Source organism: Vipera ursinii (genome assembly GCF_947247035.1).
Source record: "Vipera ursinii genome assembly, chromosome: 5".
In the NCBI taxonomy this organism is placed as follows: Eukaryota; Metazoa; Chordata; class Lepidosauria; order Squamata; family Viperidae; genus Vipera; species Vipera ursinii.
Window position 1 is genome coordinate 71,835,467 of NC_139518.1, and position 17,272 is coordinate 71,852,738.

The 17,272-nt window shown below is 41.0% G+C and overlaps 1 protein-coding gene across 1 annotated transcript; it reads left to right on the plus strand.

The window, feature by feature from the left end:
* Positions 1-620: 620 nt before the first annotated feature.
* On the plus strand, positions 621-17,044 carry LGI1 (leucine rich glioma inactivated 1; the record flags this gene model as incomplete). Its single annotated transcript, XM_083363274.1, has 8 exons — positions 621-817; positions 1,248-1,319; positions 5,858-5,929; positions 6,026-6,097; positions 9,791-9,862; positions 14,518-14,687; positions 15,980-16,144; positions 16,227-17,044. 8 exons carry the CDS (start codon positions 621-623, stop codon positions 17,042-17,044), a joined length of 1,638 nt encoding a protein of 545 aa, XP_083219400.1.
* Positions 17,045-17,272: the final 228 nt, after the last annotated feature.

The following is a 17,272-nucleotide window of genomic DNA, read 5'->3' on the forward strand; positions in this document are numbered from 1 at the left end:
CGAGCAGAAGGTGGTCCTATTTTGGGCCGCGAGAAGAGGGCCTCCCCTAAGACTAGTGAAAGCCGTGCCTCGGCTCCGCGGCGTGCGTCACACTTTGCAACCTCTAGTAGCAGCAGCAGCGGCAGCGGCAGCAGCAGAGCGGTAGTCGCGCGCGCCTGTGTGTATGGGTTTCGCGGGGATGCGAGTCTCTCTCTTTCTTTTTCTTCCCCCCTTTTTTTTCTCTTTCGCCTCTCCAGCTAGTTGGATCCCCCCGTCCTCCTCCTCCTCCTCCTTCCCCGTTTTCCCGCAGGTCCCGCTCGCCCCGCACGGCTGCCTGGCGAATCCCCAAACAACCGACGGCTGAGCGGCTGGAGCCTTTCAGTCTCCCCGACAGCTTCCGAGCGGGGAAAGGAAGGGCAGAAGAAGAAGAAGAAGAAGGGCTGGCGACGCGGGGGAGAACGAGAGCCAGGGAGCCGGAGGAGGGATGAGGAGGGAAGCCGTCTCGCCCGGGTTCTCCACGCAGATCTTCCTCGGCTCGGTAACAACGCCGAGGTTCCCGCCTGCCCTTTCATGATTTGGGCCGCGCTTCTTCCTCTCGCCCTCTTCCTTCCAACTGGCCGGAACCAGAGCGGATCCAAAGGATGGGCCGAGCCGACCGGCAACCCGTTGGAAGACCCGCGGCAGTTTTCCTGTGCCTTTTCTCCGCCCTGTTGCTGACCGAGGGGAGCAGACCGGGGAAGACCGCCTGCCCGGCTTCGTGCACTTGTACCAAAGATAACGCGCTCTGTGAGAACGCTCGGGCCATTCCGCGCAGCGTGTCTCCCGACGTTACCTCCCTGTAAGGGGCTGTAGGGGGTGGGGTGGGGAGAGGAGAGGGGGCTTGTGGGTGGATCGGGCAGAGGGTCTCGGGTGGGCGCTCCGGCCGGTCGGAGGGAAGACCCGCTGGGATTGCAAAGCAGCCGGCGGGATGGAGGGCGGGGAGCGGGTCTTTGGAAGGGCTGGAAGTTGGATCCCTCTGCGCGTTTCTCTTCATGCAACGCCGTCTGTTGCTCGGCGGCGTCGATCTTGCAACAGCCATTTATCTCCCCCTCACACACACACACATACACGCGCTGGAAATTGTCACTCCTGTTGACAGGGGACAGTTAACCGGCCAGGGCTTGGTGACAAAACGACTCCCCGACGAGCTCGGACGCTGTTAACCTCTGCTTTGCTTTCTTTCCCCCTCTCTCCCCCACCCCCACTCTCCCGTTTCCCTCTTCTTCCAGATCCTTTGTGAGATCTGCTTTCACGAAAATCCCAGAAAGGAGTTTCATCTTCTCGCCCAATCTGCAACTTCTGTGAGAACGGTTTATATGGTGATTGCTTGTTATGAAACGTGTGTCTCTCTCTCAAAGCGCTCCGCTAACGGGCTTTTAAGTACAGTACTTGTTTTATGTGGAGGAGCTAGTGCAGAGCTATTATATAACAAAAGGCACCTAGCATTTCCAGTGGAAGTAATGAAAGGTGTGTCATTCCTAGCAGATTATTATTTACTGATATTTTCTTCACTGTCTTGATCGGTTCTTTTCGGTGCTTTAGTATCACCACCGCTCTTAGCGGGAACGCCTATTTGGTAAATGTGAATTCTGGTTAGGGCAATGCCACCATGTTCCCGTGGTGTGCACCGCCCTACCGTGTACTGTCTTTTCTGAGGCTGGATAATCCAGTCGTCGTAAATCATTTGTCTACACTTTCAGAATTAGTGCTGCTGAACGTTTAAGAGTTGGGGCTGACTAAACAAACTTGCTTCTCTCAGAAATGAAACATGGATTTCAGTGGGGCAGTTTGATAGGCAAGCCTCATGCCGGTGATATGATGATGGACATGATGATGGATAGATCGTTCATAATTTGTGATTTGTGTGAGAATTGAAGCCTGTTGGCATCATTTGATCCTGAAGGAAAAGCCCAAGTTCTGTGGAAAAATGTGGTCCATAAATTAAGATATATATGATTCAAAAACCTGTCAAGGAATACAACTTCTGTTTTAAGAAGAATCTTAAATATGCAGGCTCACACACCGTGGACTATGTGAATTAGCCAAGGGCATAATTTTGCTTAAGCATTATGCCTGACTGATCATTATCCACCTCTGATGCTGATACTCTGTCAGTGAGGTGATGTACTTTTCTTTCTTACCTTATATATATAAGTTATATATATATATATATATACACACACACACATATATATATGCATATACATATACATACATACATACATACATACATACACTGGGAGCTGATCAGACAGAATGTGCTCTCAGCTGGAGTTTCAATCCCAAACAAATGAGTAAATATAGTTACCATGGGAACGATACAGTTTTTCCCCCCAGATCTTTTTCAGAATAATAAAAAAACATAATCAGGAATAGGGCAAGAATTGCACCTTATCGCGCTGAGAAGAAAAAAAGATAATGAAAAAAGATAATTTTTTTCCATAAAGGGGAAGGCCTATGGTGGCTATTTAGTCATGAGTATGCCAGTGCGCCGTCTCAGCAGGCTTTGTCGTGACCTTTTTATAGATGGAAATGGTACATTTTAATGTGAGTAGATATAAATCATACCTTTGATATATAGATGTACAATTTGGGTCCAGAATTTCATTGGCAATGAGAAACGCAGATTGCTTGGTATTTATGATCTGTAACTATTGATTGTAGGGCATTTCAGGATACTGGTTTTCTCATCTTGTTTTGGTATAGATGATGCCACATTATTTCTGATTCATATTCTGCCTGTTCAGTGCAAAATACTAGCTCTCCTTTGTGATTTTTTGGAAAGTAAGATAGTTATTGAAGGAGTGGTGGGCTTTTGAAGCCATTTGCATTTGTGCCTTGTGATTTTGATAATTTCTGCATTGGTGGAAGTAGTGTTCCCACTTCCCAAGAATAATTTTTTAAGTAAAGCATGTTCAGAATATGGAAACTGTGGTGGCAAGGCTAAAAGATAGAATGTAATTCCCAAGGAATATACAGTATAGATCAGGCTTCTTTGACTTGGCGTCTTCTAGCTTTGTTGAACTACAGCTCCCATCCTCATGTTGGCTGATAAAAGCTATAGTCCAAGATCTCAGGAGGACAATAGCTTGATGAAGTCATAACAGAAAAAGACAGGGAGAGCTGCTTTAAGGGAGGTGTCAGGAACGCAAACAAATGTGAGCAGAGTTAGCATTTGTACAGGTAGCCTTCGAGTTACAACCACAATTAAGCCCAAAATTTCTGTTGCTAAACGAGTCACTGTTGTAAGTCGAGGACTACCTGTAGTTTGTGCTTCCTGATTGAGTCTGAACTATTTTTGAAATAGTATGAAAAAGGGGAGAGGGTTTTCAAGAATCCCCCTCTCCCAATCGAAAGGCTACAGAAACTGAGACTAGTCCTGAATACATCAAGAAGCATAATCTGGTTCACAATAAATCACAATTAAAAAGCAGGCACTCAAAAAGGACAGGAGATTTGTAATGGAAATCTGCTGAACACACATCGAAGGGTTCAAAATTGGTGGGAAAGACCTCCAAAATCAGGAGCCGTATACATCTTGAAAATTACAAGTGACCCTTAAATCACATTCTCCATAATATTCTTGTGATCATTTTGTTTTTATACTAGCTCTTGGACATCTGGATGATGGCCAGGACCAAATTTTCTTTCCTTTCAGTGTTGAAGAAAAAAAAATGTAAGGCGTTAGTAAAATACTGTTCCAATATTAGAGATTAATACTTCAAGAAAATTTTAAAATAATAAAGCGCCTCTTTGCTACTTCTATTTTTATTGCTATGTTTTAAATCTAATTGCATTATGCACACTGATATATATATAAAATATATAAAATATAAATTTGGATTGCAGACAAAGAATTAAAGGGAGACTGATATAGCTATTTCAAGCTATATTTGGGTCGATGAGGTGCTCAAAAACAAATATATATATATATATATATATAATCTTTGAAATTGCATTTTTCAGGATACAGTCAGAAATTCAGTCAGACTTTCAAAAGTATGCATTTCATTCTGTTTTTAAAAACTGTACTGATTGCAGTCTTAATTAAGTTGTAAAGACTTTTGTAAATTTACCTTGCTTAGGTTAATTTATGCAGTAATTCTTTGCAGGATATTTTATTTAATATAAATTGATTAAACTTCCCTTTAGTGAAAAAGGAAATATCAGGGAGAAATAATGCTTAAGTTTAATATATAAAATTTAATTATCAAGAAGATAATAGCTGTAGTGGTGCAGAAAAGTATTAAAATATTACTCCATTGATCATGTAACTTGCACTGGTCCACGGAGTTAAGTAGTATGTGTATTGCAAAAAGCCTTTTCAGGTGCAAATATCACATTGGTAGGAGCATTTGCTAAAAATAGAAACAATTATAACCCTCTGATCCAGTTGATGATTCCTTATAGGGTGAAGTTAGATACCTTTTCTGCTGTGTAGGGTTATACAGTATGTTGTTTAAATGTAATTAACTACATCTCTAATTTGGCCCGATCATATTTTTGGGAATTTTTCTATAGAATGTACGATATCATGACAGCGTATGAATTGGAGGGGATTATACTTTTCCATCTTAGACACTTAACAGAGGTGGGTTGTACATTGCTCAGTTATTCACAACTGGAGCAGCCTATAGACTAATGAAATAAATACAATGCAGTACATGTAAGCGTGTCCTTCTCATCTCCTTTCATGAGTATTTAAAGGTTAAAAAGAAAGAAAGAATTCTGCTAGTGCCTCAGGATTATTTTTTCCTCTCATTTAAATTCTGTGTTTGGTGTGGAGAGGAACGTCCTAAAACCTAAGTGGGTAGCAAAGGTTTAACCTCAAAGAACCAGATAGGGGAAAGCAGGGAGCAAATTCTGTCAAGTGTTGCAAACAAATGGAGGACCATGGTATGACCTCCTTGATGACTTCTAGTGGTGATCTGGATTTCTGCAGCTCAAAATAGCAATCCTAAAATCTATATCCCACATATAGGATATCTACATAGAAGTCAGAAGACTCTGAGTTTAGTGCCCCTTTAGAGATAAAAGCCAACTGGGTAACTCAGGGCAGGTCAACCTCTCTCAGTCCAGCCCATCTCACAGAGACAATGCTGGCTTCCTCGGCCAAAAAATAGAGATGAGCACCATGATTGGATAGAGAAATCTTTAAACCTCCCCCCCCCACAACTCTCTTTCATACACACACAGATATAGACATAGATATATAGCTGATGTTCATCAAAAACATTTGTGGTTCAATTAAGGATTAAAAAAAATCCCACGCCATTTTGTGCGTTTCATATGTTCATATGTTCCTTTTGTTGGAATGAATAGCAATGCTTGCCCTTGCAAAAGTTCCACACGCAATTGAGAATAGTGTTGGCACTCTCAAATGGGAGCTATTATGTAAATTGCAGCAATTTGCGTTGAACTTCAAGCGTTAGAGGAAAGGATAATTTTGAAACGATATTTCTGATTGCACTGCATTTATTTCTTACAAAGGCAAACTCTAGAACGTCAAAGGAGACATTGTGGAGTTGTAGGAAACTACTCAGAAATGCCAGTTCTTTAAATTATTGCATATTTAGTCAATATCATGAAACGGTTTCATATATATTATCTATATTTATGTCTTGAAGCTCTAGATCAGCTAGAAAATGTAGTTCTAACACATCTTGGAGAGTGTAAGGTTGGAGAAAGCTAATCTAGACTGTATGTCTATGTCATTTTGTTAGGACATACGCAAAGCAGGAACTATACTTTTCATCTCTAAAAATAATCAAGCACTGAAAAATCTATGTATGTCTAAGACCATGTCACATTATTTTTTGTCTAATATTTCTTTGTACAGATTATTTACTGCAAACACATTTGACACCATTAGTAGCGATGCTTTCGTGGGCCTTCCTCATCTAGAATATTTGTGAGTTGAAATATTTATGGTCCAAGATTTTTTGAGTGAGTCGAATGCCTGAGATGGAAACAGCTTTGACCAGTTGCATTTATAACCCCATTACAGGTTTATAGAAAACAACAACATCAAATCACTTTCCAACACTTCTTTTCGCGGGCTGAAGTCCTTAATTCACTTGTAAGTATGTTTGTTTGTTTGTTTTAAATGTAATGGCCATCCAACTCCACTTTACAAAACCAGGGAAAACAAAAGAATATCTAAAAGCATGAAATTACATAGGCACCCAGACTAAAATAATCTAATAGACAGCAAAATCAACAAAACAAAGCATGCACCGTTGAATAAATAATAAACTTCAACCCCAGGCCTTGGACCAATCCAGGTTTTCAAAACTTTCCAGAAGCTCAGGAGTGAGGATATTGTCCTTATTTCTCAGGGTTGCTGCAAAAGAGAGGGCACACTTCCTTGGTTGTGCAAGGTGGCAGTGTTTACTGGAGAGGACCTGGAGAGCACCTTCTCTGCTGAAACATACTAGGTGGGCAGAAATATTGGAGATAAACAGTCTCAGGTATCTGGGCCCTATCTCATAGAGTATTTCATAGATAATAACCAGCAACTTGAATTGTACTTGAAAGCCAACTGGCAGTCAATGAAGCCTCCATAACAGTGGTGACACAGGAACACCAAGAGGCATCTGTTACTGCTCGCACTGCTGCATTCTGAACCAGCTGTAGCTTCCAAGTGGTCTTCAAGGGCAGCCCCATGTAGAGTGCATTGTAACAATCCAATTGTGAGATACCAGGCCATGAATGATTGGCTAAAGGGCCTCCTGATCGAGGAAGGGGTGAACTGATGCACAAGATGAACCCATGCAAAGTCTCTCCTGGTCCCAGCTGACATCTGCTCTCTGAGCAGTAGCTATGAGTCCAGAAGGACCCCCCAAGTTGCATACCAGTCTTGACTGAGGAAGTGCAACCTCATCCAAAACCAAAGATGCTGACATCCTCAACAGCCACAGCAAAGATTGAGCTGAAATCTGTTTGGTCCCATTTAGACTGTAACAGCCTCCAGATACTGAGTCAATACATTGATAGCCCCTTGGCTTGAGATGTGAAGTAAGGTATCAGCATACTGGTGATACTGCACTCTGAAGTGGATATCCTTGCCCAGTGGTTTCATTTAGATGGTGAACAGGGATGGGGACAGCATCTAGTTGTGCGGTGCTCTATACAAGAGAGGCCGTGGAGTTGATTTCCACTCCCATCAACACAGACTGAAACTGACCACTGAGGAAGGAGATGAACCACTTGAGCATAGTGCTTCCCGCGCCTAACCTCTGCAGCCAGTCCAGAAGGATACTGTGGTTGACAGTATTGAAAGCTGCTAAGACATCTTGGATCTCTAGAATGGATACACCATCCCTATCCCAGCTCCATCGAGTGTGACCATTGCTGTCTCTGTACTATACTCTGCCTGAAATGGGTCCAGATAGTGTCTTTCCTCTAAGATCCTCTAGCTATCATCCAACCCACATTATCCACAACCTTTGCCAGAAAGGGAAAATTGGAAATTGGCTGATAATTTTCCAGCAGGTAAGGGTCCAGTCATGCTCTCTTGAAGAGTGGCATACCACGTCCTCTCCAAGAGGCCAAAACCACCATATGAACCCTTCCTGTGTTCATCTCCCAGGTGGCTTTAATAACCCAGGAGGGGCCAGGATCTAACAAAGATTTACTCTTTGTCCTGTTTGCATTAATAGCTCACAATGCCATCATCCTATTTGCCTTTGTTTAGAAGTAAACCCCATTGCATCCAATGGGACTTCTTGTGTTCTCAGCGTGTATAGGAGCATTTGGGGCCTCCTGAAGTTACCACTGTTGCTGACCTGGAGGCTATTCATATGTTAAGTGTCTGTATTTTACATATTTATTGTAATACACACACACACACACACACACACACAGAGAGAGAGAGAGAGAGAGAGAGAGAGAGAGAGAGAGAGACTTACAGTATGGGGAGAAACGTCTTCACTCATTCTCCTTCCAGCTGACCTGCTCTCTCTGCACCATTAGCAATGGGAAGCTCTTAAGTTCTGACCAGTGACCCAGAAGTGACTCTGTGGCTTCTCTCTTTGCTCTAGGGCAGGGGTAGGCAATCTTGGTTCTTTTATGACTCATGGACTTCAACTCCCAGAATTCCTGAGCATAGCTGGGCATAGTCCACAAGTCATAAAAGAGCCAAAGTTGCCTACCCCTGCTTTCTAGTGAATCTGCACCAAAGTCCTACCTAATATTGACTCAGCAGATTCCTTTGATCAGATGATTGACAGGAGAAGAGGGGGGCCTTTTTACAATTATATATAGATCCACTGAATGCTCAGGAATTGCAAATATATTACCCACCAATCCAAGGAACCATAAACATAGCTTTGCACATCGGCAGTTGTGGTTGGGGTTTTTGAACACCCAAGTATTCACCAGCAGTTGAGGTCAACTCCAGAGACTTTTTACTATTACCTTCTTTTTTTTTTTGAAAAAAAAAGTCAAGATGATGGCCACAAGTTCTTTTAAATTGTGGAACTATTACTGGTATGGTATTTGGCTAATAAAGGGCTTAGGAAAAAAACCCCAAGTCCTTGGAACTGGCCTGTGGACAGACCTTCAGTAATAAGTTGGAACTGAATCAATGTAATACAGGCATCTATTTTGCGTAATAAATAGTTTAGTCATCTTTTCTTCCCATTTAAGAATATGAATAATAAACAGCATAATGACAGCAAATGTATTACTGCTATTATTTTCTCGGAAGGGTATGATGGTATGGAAATCTCCTATGCTAGCGGAAGGGCATCCGTGGGTGGAAAACAATTTTGAGTGTGATCACAGATGTCAATGAGACAAGTCATGGCTACATTTATTTATTTTTATTTTTATTTTTATTCCATTTATATCCCGCCCTTCTCCAAAGACTCAGGGCGGCTTACAAGCTTAGCAGTAGCCTTCATTCTATGTATATACCTGCTTATTAGGGCTTTCATACACCCCCCAAGCGGCATTATTACAAAGTCAGCTTAATTGCCCCCAACAATGTGGGTCCTCATTTGACCTACCTGGGAAGGATGGAAGGCTGAGTCAACCTTGAGCCTGGTGGGACTCGAACCTGCACTAATTGCAGGCAGCTGGTGTTACTTAAGGAGGCATCAGCCCACTGCTCCACCAAGGCTCTACATAGCTATTGCAACTGATATTCTTTGAGCAATATTTCTCAACACTGAAAAACATGCTGGCTGAGGAATTCTGGGAGCTGAAGTCAACACATCTTAAAGTTGTCGAGGTTCTACTGTTCTACAGGTGGAACTGCTATTAAGGTAGAATTTGAGGACAGAGGATGCCTCAAATACCCTGAAATCTTTTTCATTGTTAACAGTTACAGTAAAAACAATAAAGTAGAGCACTGATGATATTACCTAGTTTGGCTGATGAAACATCTGCAAGAAAGCAAGTAAAGCTCAGAGAGCACCAAGGATCCCTCATTTCAACCTTGAGCTACATATATTCTCCTTTATTGGTAAAAACACAAGGATTGTGGTTAAGAATTTGGCAAAAGACAGCAGAGAGCTGGAAAAGCTTAGAACAATAGGGAGTGTGGATGGAATATTTTAACAGGAATTGTGCCTTTTGAGGTATAATAAAGAGTTCCATATTACAATAATATTAGCATTACTAGTATTGCTAATACATCTGATTATAATAGTGAATCACATTGTAGCAATGCATGTGTTATTATTTGCCATCCTAGTAATTCATTAAACTGGAAAGAAAGAATGCAAGATTAATCTAACCCTAATTATATATATATTTTTTTTTACAGGAGTCTTGCAAACAATAACCTCCAAACGCTCCCTAAAGACATATTCAAAGGATTGGATTCACTAACAAATGTGTAAGATACATTTTTAATATTCCCATTAAGAATGAAAAGAAGAAAAAAAGCTCAGTACTTATTATGGAACAACTGCTCGTACAATGGGCCTGAAGTTATCTGCTTTATACCCACCAAGACCATTATCATCAATTATTTCATTCATCTCATAGATTTTTTTCTATTTAGGAGCATTCCCCATGGCAGTTTTCTGCAAGCTGCCAGCTTGCAAATGAGTGTGCCAGATTGCAGAATGGTGCCGCAGAATATCTAAAACAAGTTTGTCCCCTACAGTAATGGGGTTTTGTGGCAACCTTTACTAAATAGGCAGATTTTCTTAAAATTATATCTCTACATTTTTTTATAATTGTCAAATTACCCTGCAATAGTGGGAGAAAGAGAAAACTACTTCATATGCTTGGAAAGTATACATCAGCTTTCCTAGAAATGGGAATGGAATGAATTTCTTAGCCGTGTCTACTGAGAGAGGATTAGCTGTTCTCTGTGAGCTAATTTAGCCACAGTCATTCCCACCGGCAAGAAAGCCGGCTGCTTTAAACAATTTGCTCTGCAGCAGGGGTCTGGCTGAGGAATTCTGGGAGTTGAAGTCCACAAGCCTTAAAGTTGCCAAGTTTGAAGACCCCTGCTGCTGCAGTGAAATCAGGGAAACAAAACTCTACCAGGGAGTCCCTCCTATTTGCTTCCTGGACATTGAGAGGCATGGAACATACCGCAGACTGTTGGAAGAATTTGCATTTGAAAATTTGAAAATTCTTATGGGAAGTCACATATCTATTTTTCTTACCATGTTTCATGGCACTAATGTGCCTTCAGTTCATATCATGCCTACCTGTGAATGAAGCAGACTTTAACTGGCTCTGGACTGTTAATGAATGCTAAGTATATTTTCCCTCTTAGAATAAGGCCAAGGTGAAATAAACATTTGTGGTCCCACCTGAGGCATGAAACCAGCTGGGTAACCTTGGGCCAGTCTTTCTCTCTCACCCCTAGGAAGGAGGCAAGGGTAAATCACTTCCAAAACCTTACTGAGAAAACGGCAAGGTTTAGTCCACTAAAATCACCTTTGGATTTTATTTTCCCTTGGATACTGTTAGAATAAGAGGGAAAATATTCTAAATATACCAAACAGCCGAGGGCCAATTAAGTGTGCTTTGTTCACAGGTAGGCAAGACATGGAGCGAAGGCCTATTTGTGCCGTGAATAATTGCAAGTAGGGAATGGCCTCTTGGCACCTCATTTTCTCTTTCTGGCACCTGCTTCTCTCTTTTGCAAGGAAATTAGGCCAAGAGCTGCCATCTGGCTCTAAGGCAGCAATTTGTCCATCTAACCTTTTATGGTTGCGTATGGGGCCTTTGAGTTAGTATTGACTCCTGATAACTCGCTGAACGAATCTCTGCAGTTTTTGCGGCAAGGTTTTTTGGAAGTGGTTTGCCATTTCCTTCTTCCTAGGGCTTTGGCCGAAAGTTACCAAGCTGGCTTCGTGGCTAAGGCAGGACTAGAACTCATAGTCTCCTGGATTCTAGCCTGGTACCTTAACCTCTAGACCAGGGGTAGGCAACCTTGGCTCTTTTATGACTCGTGGACTTCAACTTCCAGAATTCCTGAGCCAGTCATGCTGGCTCAGGAATTCTGGGAGTTGAAGTCCACGAGTCATAAAAGAGCCATGTTGCCTACCCCTGCTCTAGACCAAACTGGCTCTCCTTATGCAAAACTATACTTCCCTTTTATGTATATATTTTCGAATAGAGTAGAAATGGAATGGAATAGAATTAGAATAGAATAGAATAGAATAGAATAGAATAGAATAGAATAGAATAGAATAGAATAGAATAGAATAGAATAGAACAGGGAATGGGAATAGAAATAATAGAAATAGAAATAGAAATCTTCTAGTCAAGGGCTTTTCAACCGTTGGTACATGTACCACCAGTGGTACTTTGGCATGTGTTACATGGAACTTCCTAGACAAGTGTAGTGGAGGAGGGGAAATGAGCTGAAGTGACCCAAACCTGAGGGAGAAGCAGTTGGAGCTGCAAGGCTGTTGGGGCCCTGCAGAAGCCCCAGGATCGCTACAGGCCTCTAGCTCAGACATGTCAAACACAAGGCCTGGGGGCCGGATTCGGCCCGCGAAGTGGTTTCATGAGGCCCGCGAAGCCATCCTGGAAACAGTGAAGGAACGGCCCCCACTGCCTTGGCCCTGGCCCAGAGACCCTCCTTCTGCCAGAGACCCTCAGATCTGTCCCATTCCTGCCCAGGCCCCCATAGGCACCCTTGATGCGAACGATGTAGAGCTGGCCACGCCCACCCAGTAGGCCACGCCCACCCAGTAGGCCATGCCCACCCTGGCCATACCCACCCGGCCCCCTGAGGGCAACTGCAATGCTGATGCGGCCCTCAATGAAATTGAGTTTGACACCCCTGCTCTAGCTGATTGGTTCCAGCTGTTTGGCACTTCCGGAAGCAGCGTGAAGCTGGAGGTGAACTGAAGAAAAAGGGGGGGGAGAAGAGGAGAGGATAGAAAAGGAGGTGGTTTTGGCGGGAAAGGGGAAAAAAGGACAACAGGGAAAGAGAGGGAGACGGAGAAGAAGCTGTGGGAGGAGAGCTCAGCAGGCAGGGAGGAAAAAGAGATGGAAGAAGCAGCAGCTGTTGCTGGAAGTCATCAAATTTTTGACACCTTGCTGCCTAGGCACTGGTGGTACTCAAATATCGTCATGTCCTAAAAGTGGTTCAATCCGTGATAAGGTTGAAAAGCCCTGTTCTAGTCCAACCCCCTGCTCAGGCAGGAAACCCTATACAATTGCCAGCCCTATACTTCTATTTCATGCAAATGCAACTACATGAGAAGAATATCAAAGGATAAAGTTACGTCCATCCACCCCAAATAGATTAATGATTACAAGAAATGTTCAAAATGAGGCAGACACCCCCACAATAAAGTGACCCGGTGTTCCAGCAGAAAACAGGCTGAAATGTATTCAATAAAATAAAACTACGCGGAGAACAGGCATTTTCCCTAGCATCTGGAAACATATTTGTGTTTGCACAAAGTCTGTCTTATCAAGATCTAGATAACTTCTGAGAAGAATAAAATGAGCTAGGATTATTAATGGGAAGGACATGTACCAAGGTATCATCTATCTAAATCAGTTGGGTTTAATTTCCTGAACTTGGCTCTTCTTATTTTAGCGTGAAAGAGCAACCACAACGTTGGAAGATATTTTTGCTTTTAAAAGGACATTGATAAAATTGATATTATTTACATGACATCTAGAATAATGAGCTGGAATGTCACATGGAAAGTTGTTTTAAATTCGTTTCCTGTAAACCTAAAATGAATTTTTAACAGAAAAGAAAGTTTTGCCTTTTGGACACCACAGCAATTATTTAAGAAAAGATTAGTTGCAATTGCTTTTCTGTTGGAGATACATTTTGGACGAAATATTAATTCATATAATTTGTATTATTGTCGTATTTGATCTGAAATATACATAGCTGTACTTAGGACTCTGGAACAGACATTATATGTAAAATACATGTTGCTTCTAGGCTATAATTCTGGTCTTCAGAATTTAGCAAGACATCAAAAATTATGGACTTTATGGTATAGGGACTGGCTAAAAAATGCTAAGACAAGATGGAAAAAAGATATCTACAACTGATATGGGGCAGTGGGTTGTTGACAGTACTTATTGGTCAACTTATGAATTACTGTAGTTGCTGTTGATTGGTTGGTCAGTTTGAGAAAGAGGCAAGGAAAAGACTTTGGGGTAAGCACATTGATTTGTGCTTTAGATTGTAAGCCGCCCTGAGTCTTCGGAGAAGGGTGGGATATAAATGGAATTAAAATAAAAAAAATAAAAAAAAATACCTGTGTTCAAAGTTTTTAGAGTTCTGTTGGAATATTATTTTCCAAACCTTTTTCTTTTCTGTTTTTAATCTGAATATATTTTAGTAAAGGTAAAGTTATATTAATAATATTGTATTCTTCTTCTTTAATAATTAGTTTCTAAAATCAATTAAAACAGGTAATTTTACATTTGCAAAGAAGAAAGCAAGCTTAAAGCTTTTTTGCTATATCAAAGGATTTTATATCTTTCCAGATCCAATTTAAGCCTGAAGGAATTACTCAACTAGAATAAGAGAAAAAGCAGAGCCTCCAGAGGCAACATTCTCCATATACAATCCAGGCAAAAGGATCTGCAAAATTGGATGTTTTTTTGTCAAAATAACAAAAACAGCATTGCATTGTCATTCTACAATCTCCACCCCTTTTGTACATGGCTATAACACCATAATTCACATACAAAAGGGGGAGATCTTGCAGTATGATGATATGATGCTGTTTTCATCTTAGTTCCCCCTTGACCCACACTGTGCCTCTCCATCCAAAAATATAATAAAAGGATGCTTAATTCAGTGTAAGATTTTTTTACCTCCCTCCCTTCTCTCTCTTAGGAAATATAATATACGTTTGCTTTTTTAGACACCTAGGTTGTTTTTTAAAAAACAAAAACAAAACAGGCTTGGTTTCTTCCTTCGAACGCATTCTTTCATGCAATAGTGATCTAGAAATATTATAAACTGATAACCTGTTTTTTAAAAAACAAACGGTAGTTTTTAAATTATAATATTTCAAAAACATTGTTTCTGTCCAGAGACCTGAGAGGAAATGCTTTCAAATGTGATTGCAAATTGAAATGGTTAATTGCATGGATAAGCAGAACAAATGCAACAGTGGAAGACATTTATTGTGAAAATCCACCAGAATATAAGAAACGCAAAATCAATAGCCTCTCTCCTAGTGGATTTGATTGCATCATTACACGTAAGTCTTCAATATGTTTTCTATTTGTTTCATTAAGTTTTATTCTTCAAGGGCAATTGCCTTTTGGTTGAGCAAACGGTCTTCTACCGGGTTAATCTATTTATCTACCTAGGCTGAATATTGCCTGCCTTTTATTCGCAGCAGCTTTCAAGATCTCAGACTCTTCTCTGTTGTGTTGAGATTTTTCTCTCCATCCTTCTCCGTAGGAGAACGAACCCACACAATGGTTTCTCAAAGGTGCTTTTTCAAAAGTCAAATGGACTTTGTTTTTGCTTGAAGACATATCGCTTCTCATTGCTTCAGAACTGAAGAAGCTTCTTGGATGAGAAGCGAAACGTCTTCAAGGAAAAACAAAATCCAGTTGCCTTTTAAGCACCTTTGGGACAACCATGACCTGGATGACTGAGAATCTCCATAGACACCTACACAATGGTTGTGTGCCTGGTTCACCTATTGCCCTAAATCTTAATGAAATTCCATTGATTTTGGCTTAGCCTCTTGTGTGATTATCTGTAACTTACTTTCAGAAGCCATAGTGAAGCAAAGGATAGTTTAGTGTGTGAAATCAGCTGTACACTACAAATTCCTTACAATATAGAAGTTAATCAAGCAAAGCTGGGTAGGAAATCTCAACTACATGGGATGGTTTTACTATGTAGGGTCTAACTGGCCAAAACTGTTTTATTTGCCCTCATGCTTGGAGAAGATCAAGATTTCTCATTCCACAGTAACTGAAAGTGTCTTATTTGCAGTATTGGGCCCTCATTACATTTTATGAAAATCAGCTTGACTGCTATATTCATAATTTTCATCCCAGGGTGCTAGTAAGAAAGAAAAGGCCTGTTTAGTCTAGGGGGCGAGCTGCTAAATTAGAAGCTGGAAGGTCAAATGTTCTAGTCCTACTTTAGGCCTGGAACCCAGCTTGGTGACTTTGGGCCAGTCAGTCTCTTTTTCTCTCTGCACTAGGACCAAGGCATTGGCAAGCCACTCCCAAAATTGTTGCCAAGGAAACTACAGAGATTTATCCTTGTAGTCAGCAGGAGTCAGATGTGACTTGATGAACCATAACAACCACAGTAGGAATTAGGCTAATTAGAATTGGCCATGATTCAAGCATGAATGCTATTCTCTGTTAAGAAACATGCTCATCTTTTGTTGTTGTTGTTGACTAAAGTCTAATAAGCAGGAGAAATAGATTTCTGAAATACCAGTGCCTTGAATAAGTGATCTACTTTTTACAATGAGTAAATACCAATGAGTAAATACCAACTTTTAGTATGTACTTTTTTCAGAATTTGTTGTATTTCGAAAGTTGCCATATCAGTCCCTGTCAGTGGACACTTTCTCATTCATGAATGATGAATATGTGGTTATCGCGCAGCCTTTCATCGGAAAATGTATCTTTCTGCAATGGGACCATGTGGAAGGGACGTTCAGGAATTTTGATAACATCACAGGTATTAACAGTTGATTTCTCTGAACTCTGTGTTGCCTTATCATAATGCCAGTTGATGATACACTATATCAATCTTTGTGCAGGGACTTCGGTGGTTGTTTGTAAGCCGATCATTGTTGAGAATCGCTTATACATCATTGTTGCCCAGCTCTTCGGTGGCTCCCATATATACAAAAGAGACATTCATGCAAACAAATTTATCAAAATTCAGGATATTGAGATCCTTAAGATCAGAAAGCCTAATGACATTGAAACATTCACAATTGTAAAGGATGCATACTTTGCAATAGCAGATAGTTCAAAAGCTGGCATCACCACTGTCTACAAGTGGAATGGAAATGGATTTTATTCTGACCAATCTTTGCATGAATGGTACAGAGACACTGATGTGGAGTATCTTGAAATAGCCACCAAGCCTCACCTGATCATCTCAAGCAGTTCTCAACACCCAGTCCTATATCAGTGGAACAGGGGCACAAACAATTTCGCTGACCCAGTGGATATTCCAGATATGGAAGATGTTTACGCTGTCAAACACTTCAAAGTGAAAGAAGATGTTTATGTTTGCCTAACAAGATTCATTGGGGATTCCAAAGTAATGAAATGGACAGGATCCAAATTTCTGGATTTACAAAGAATGCCATCCAGGGGGTCCATGGTGTTCCAGCCACTTCAGATAAAGAGTTATCAGTATGCTATTCTTGGAAGCGATTATTCTTTCACTCAAGTCTATTTCTGGGATGCGGGAAAAGCCAAATTTGTCAAGTTTCAAGAATTAAATATTCAAGCGCCAAGATCCTTCACATATGTTTTTGTTGACAAACAAGATTTTCTCTTTGCATCAAGCTTTAAAGGAAATACCGTGATCTATAAGCACATCGTAATTGACTTAAGTGCATGATACATACATATTTACACACACACACACACACACCAGGTATGGAGTCTGTTGTGAGACTTCTTCCATTAATTACAGAGACCTAACAAACTAAATGCATGACAATGATTCTCTTTACTTCCAGTCTGCGAAATGCCTTTAACAGCTGAGATTGTTGAAATAAAGTGCTACAACTAATATCTTCAACCATAAATGTCAAGTCTAGTGCTGTTTGAAATTGCCATTTTAAAA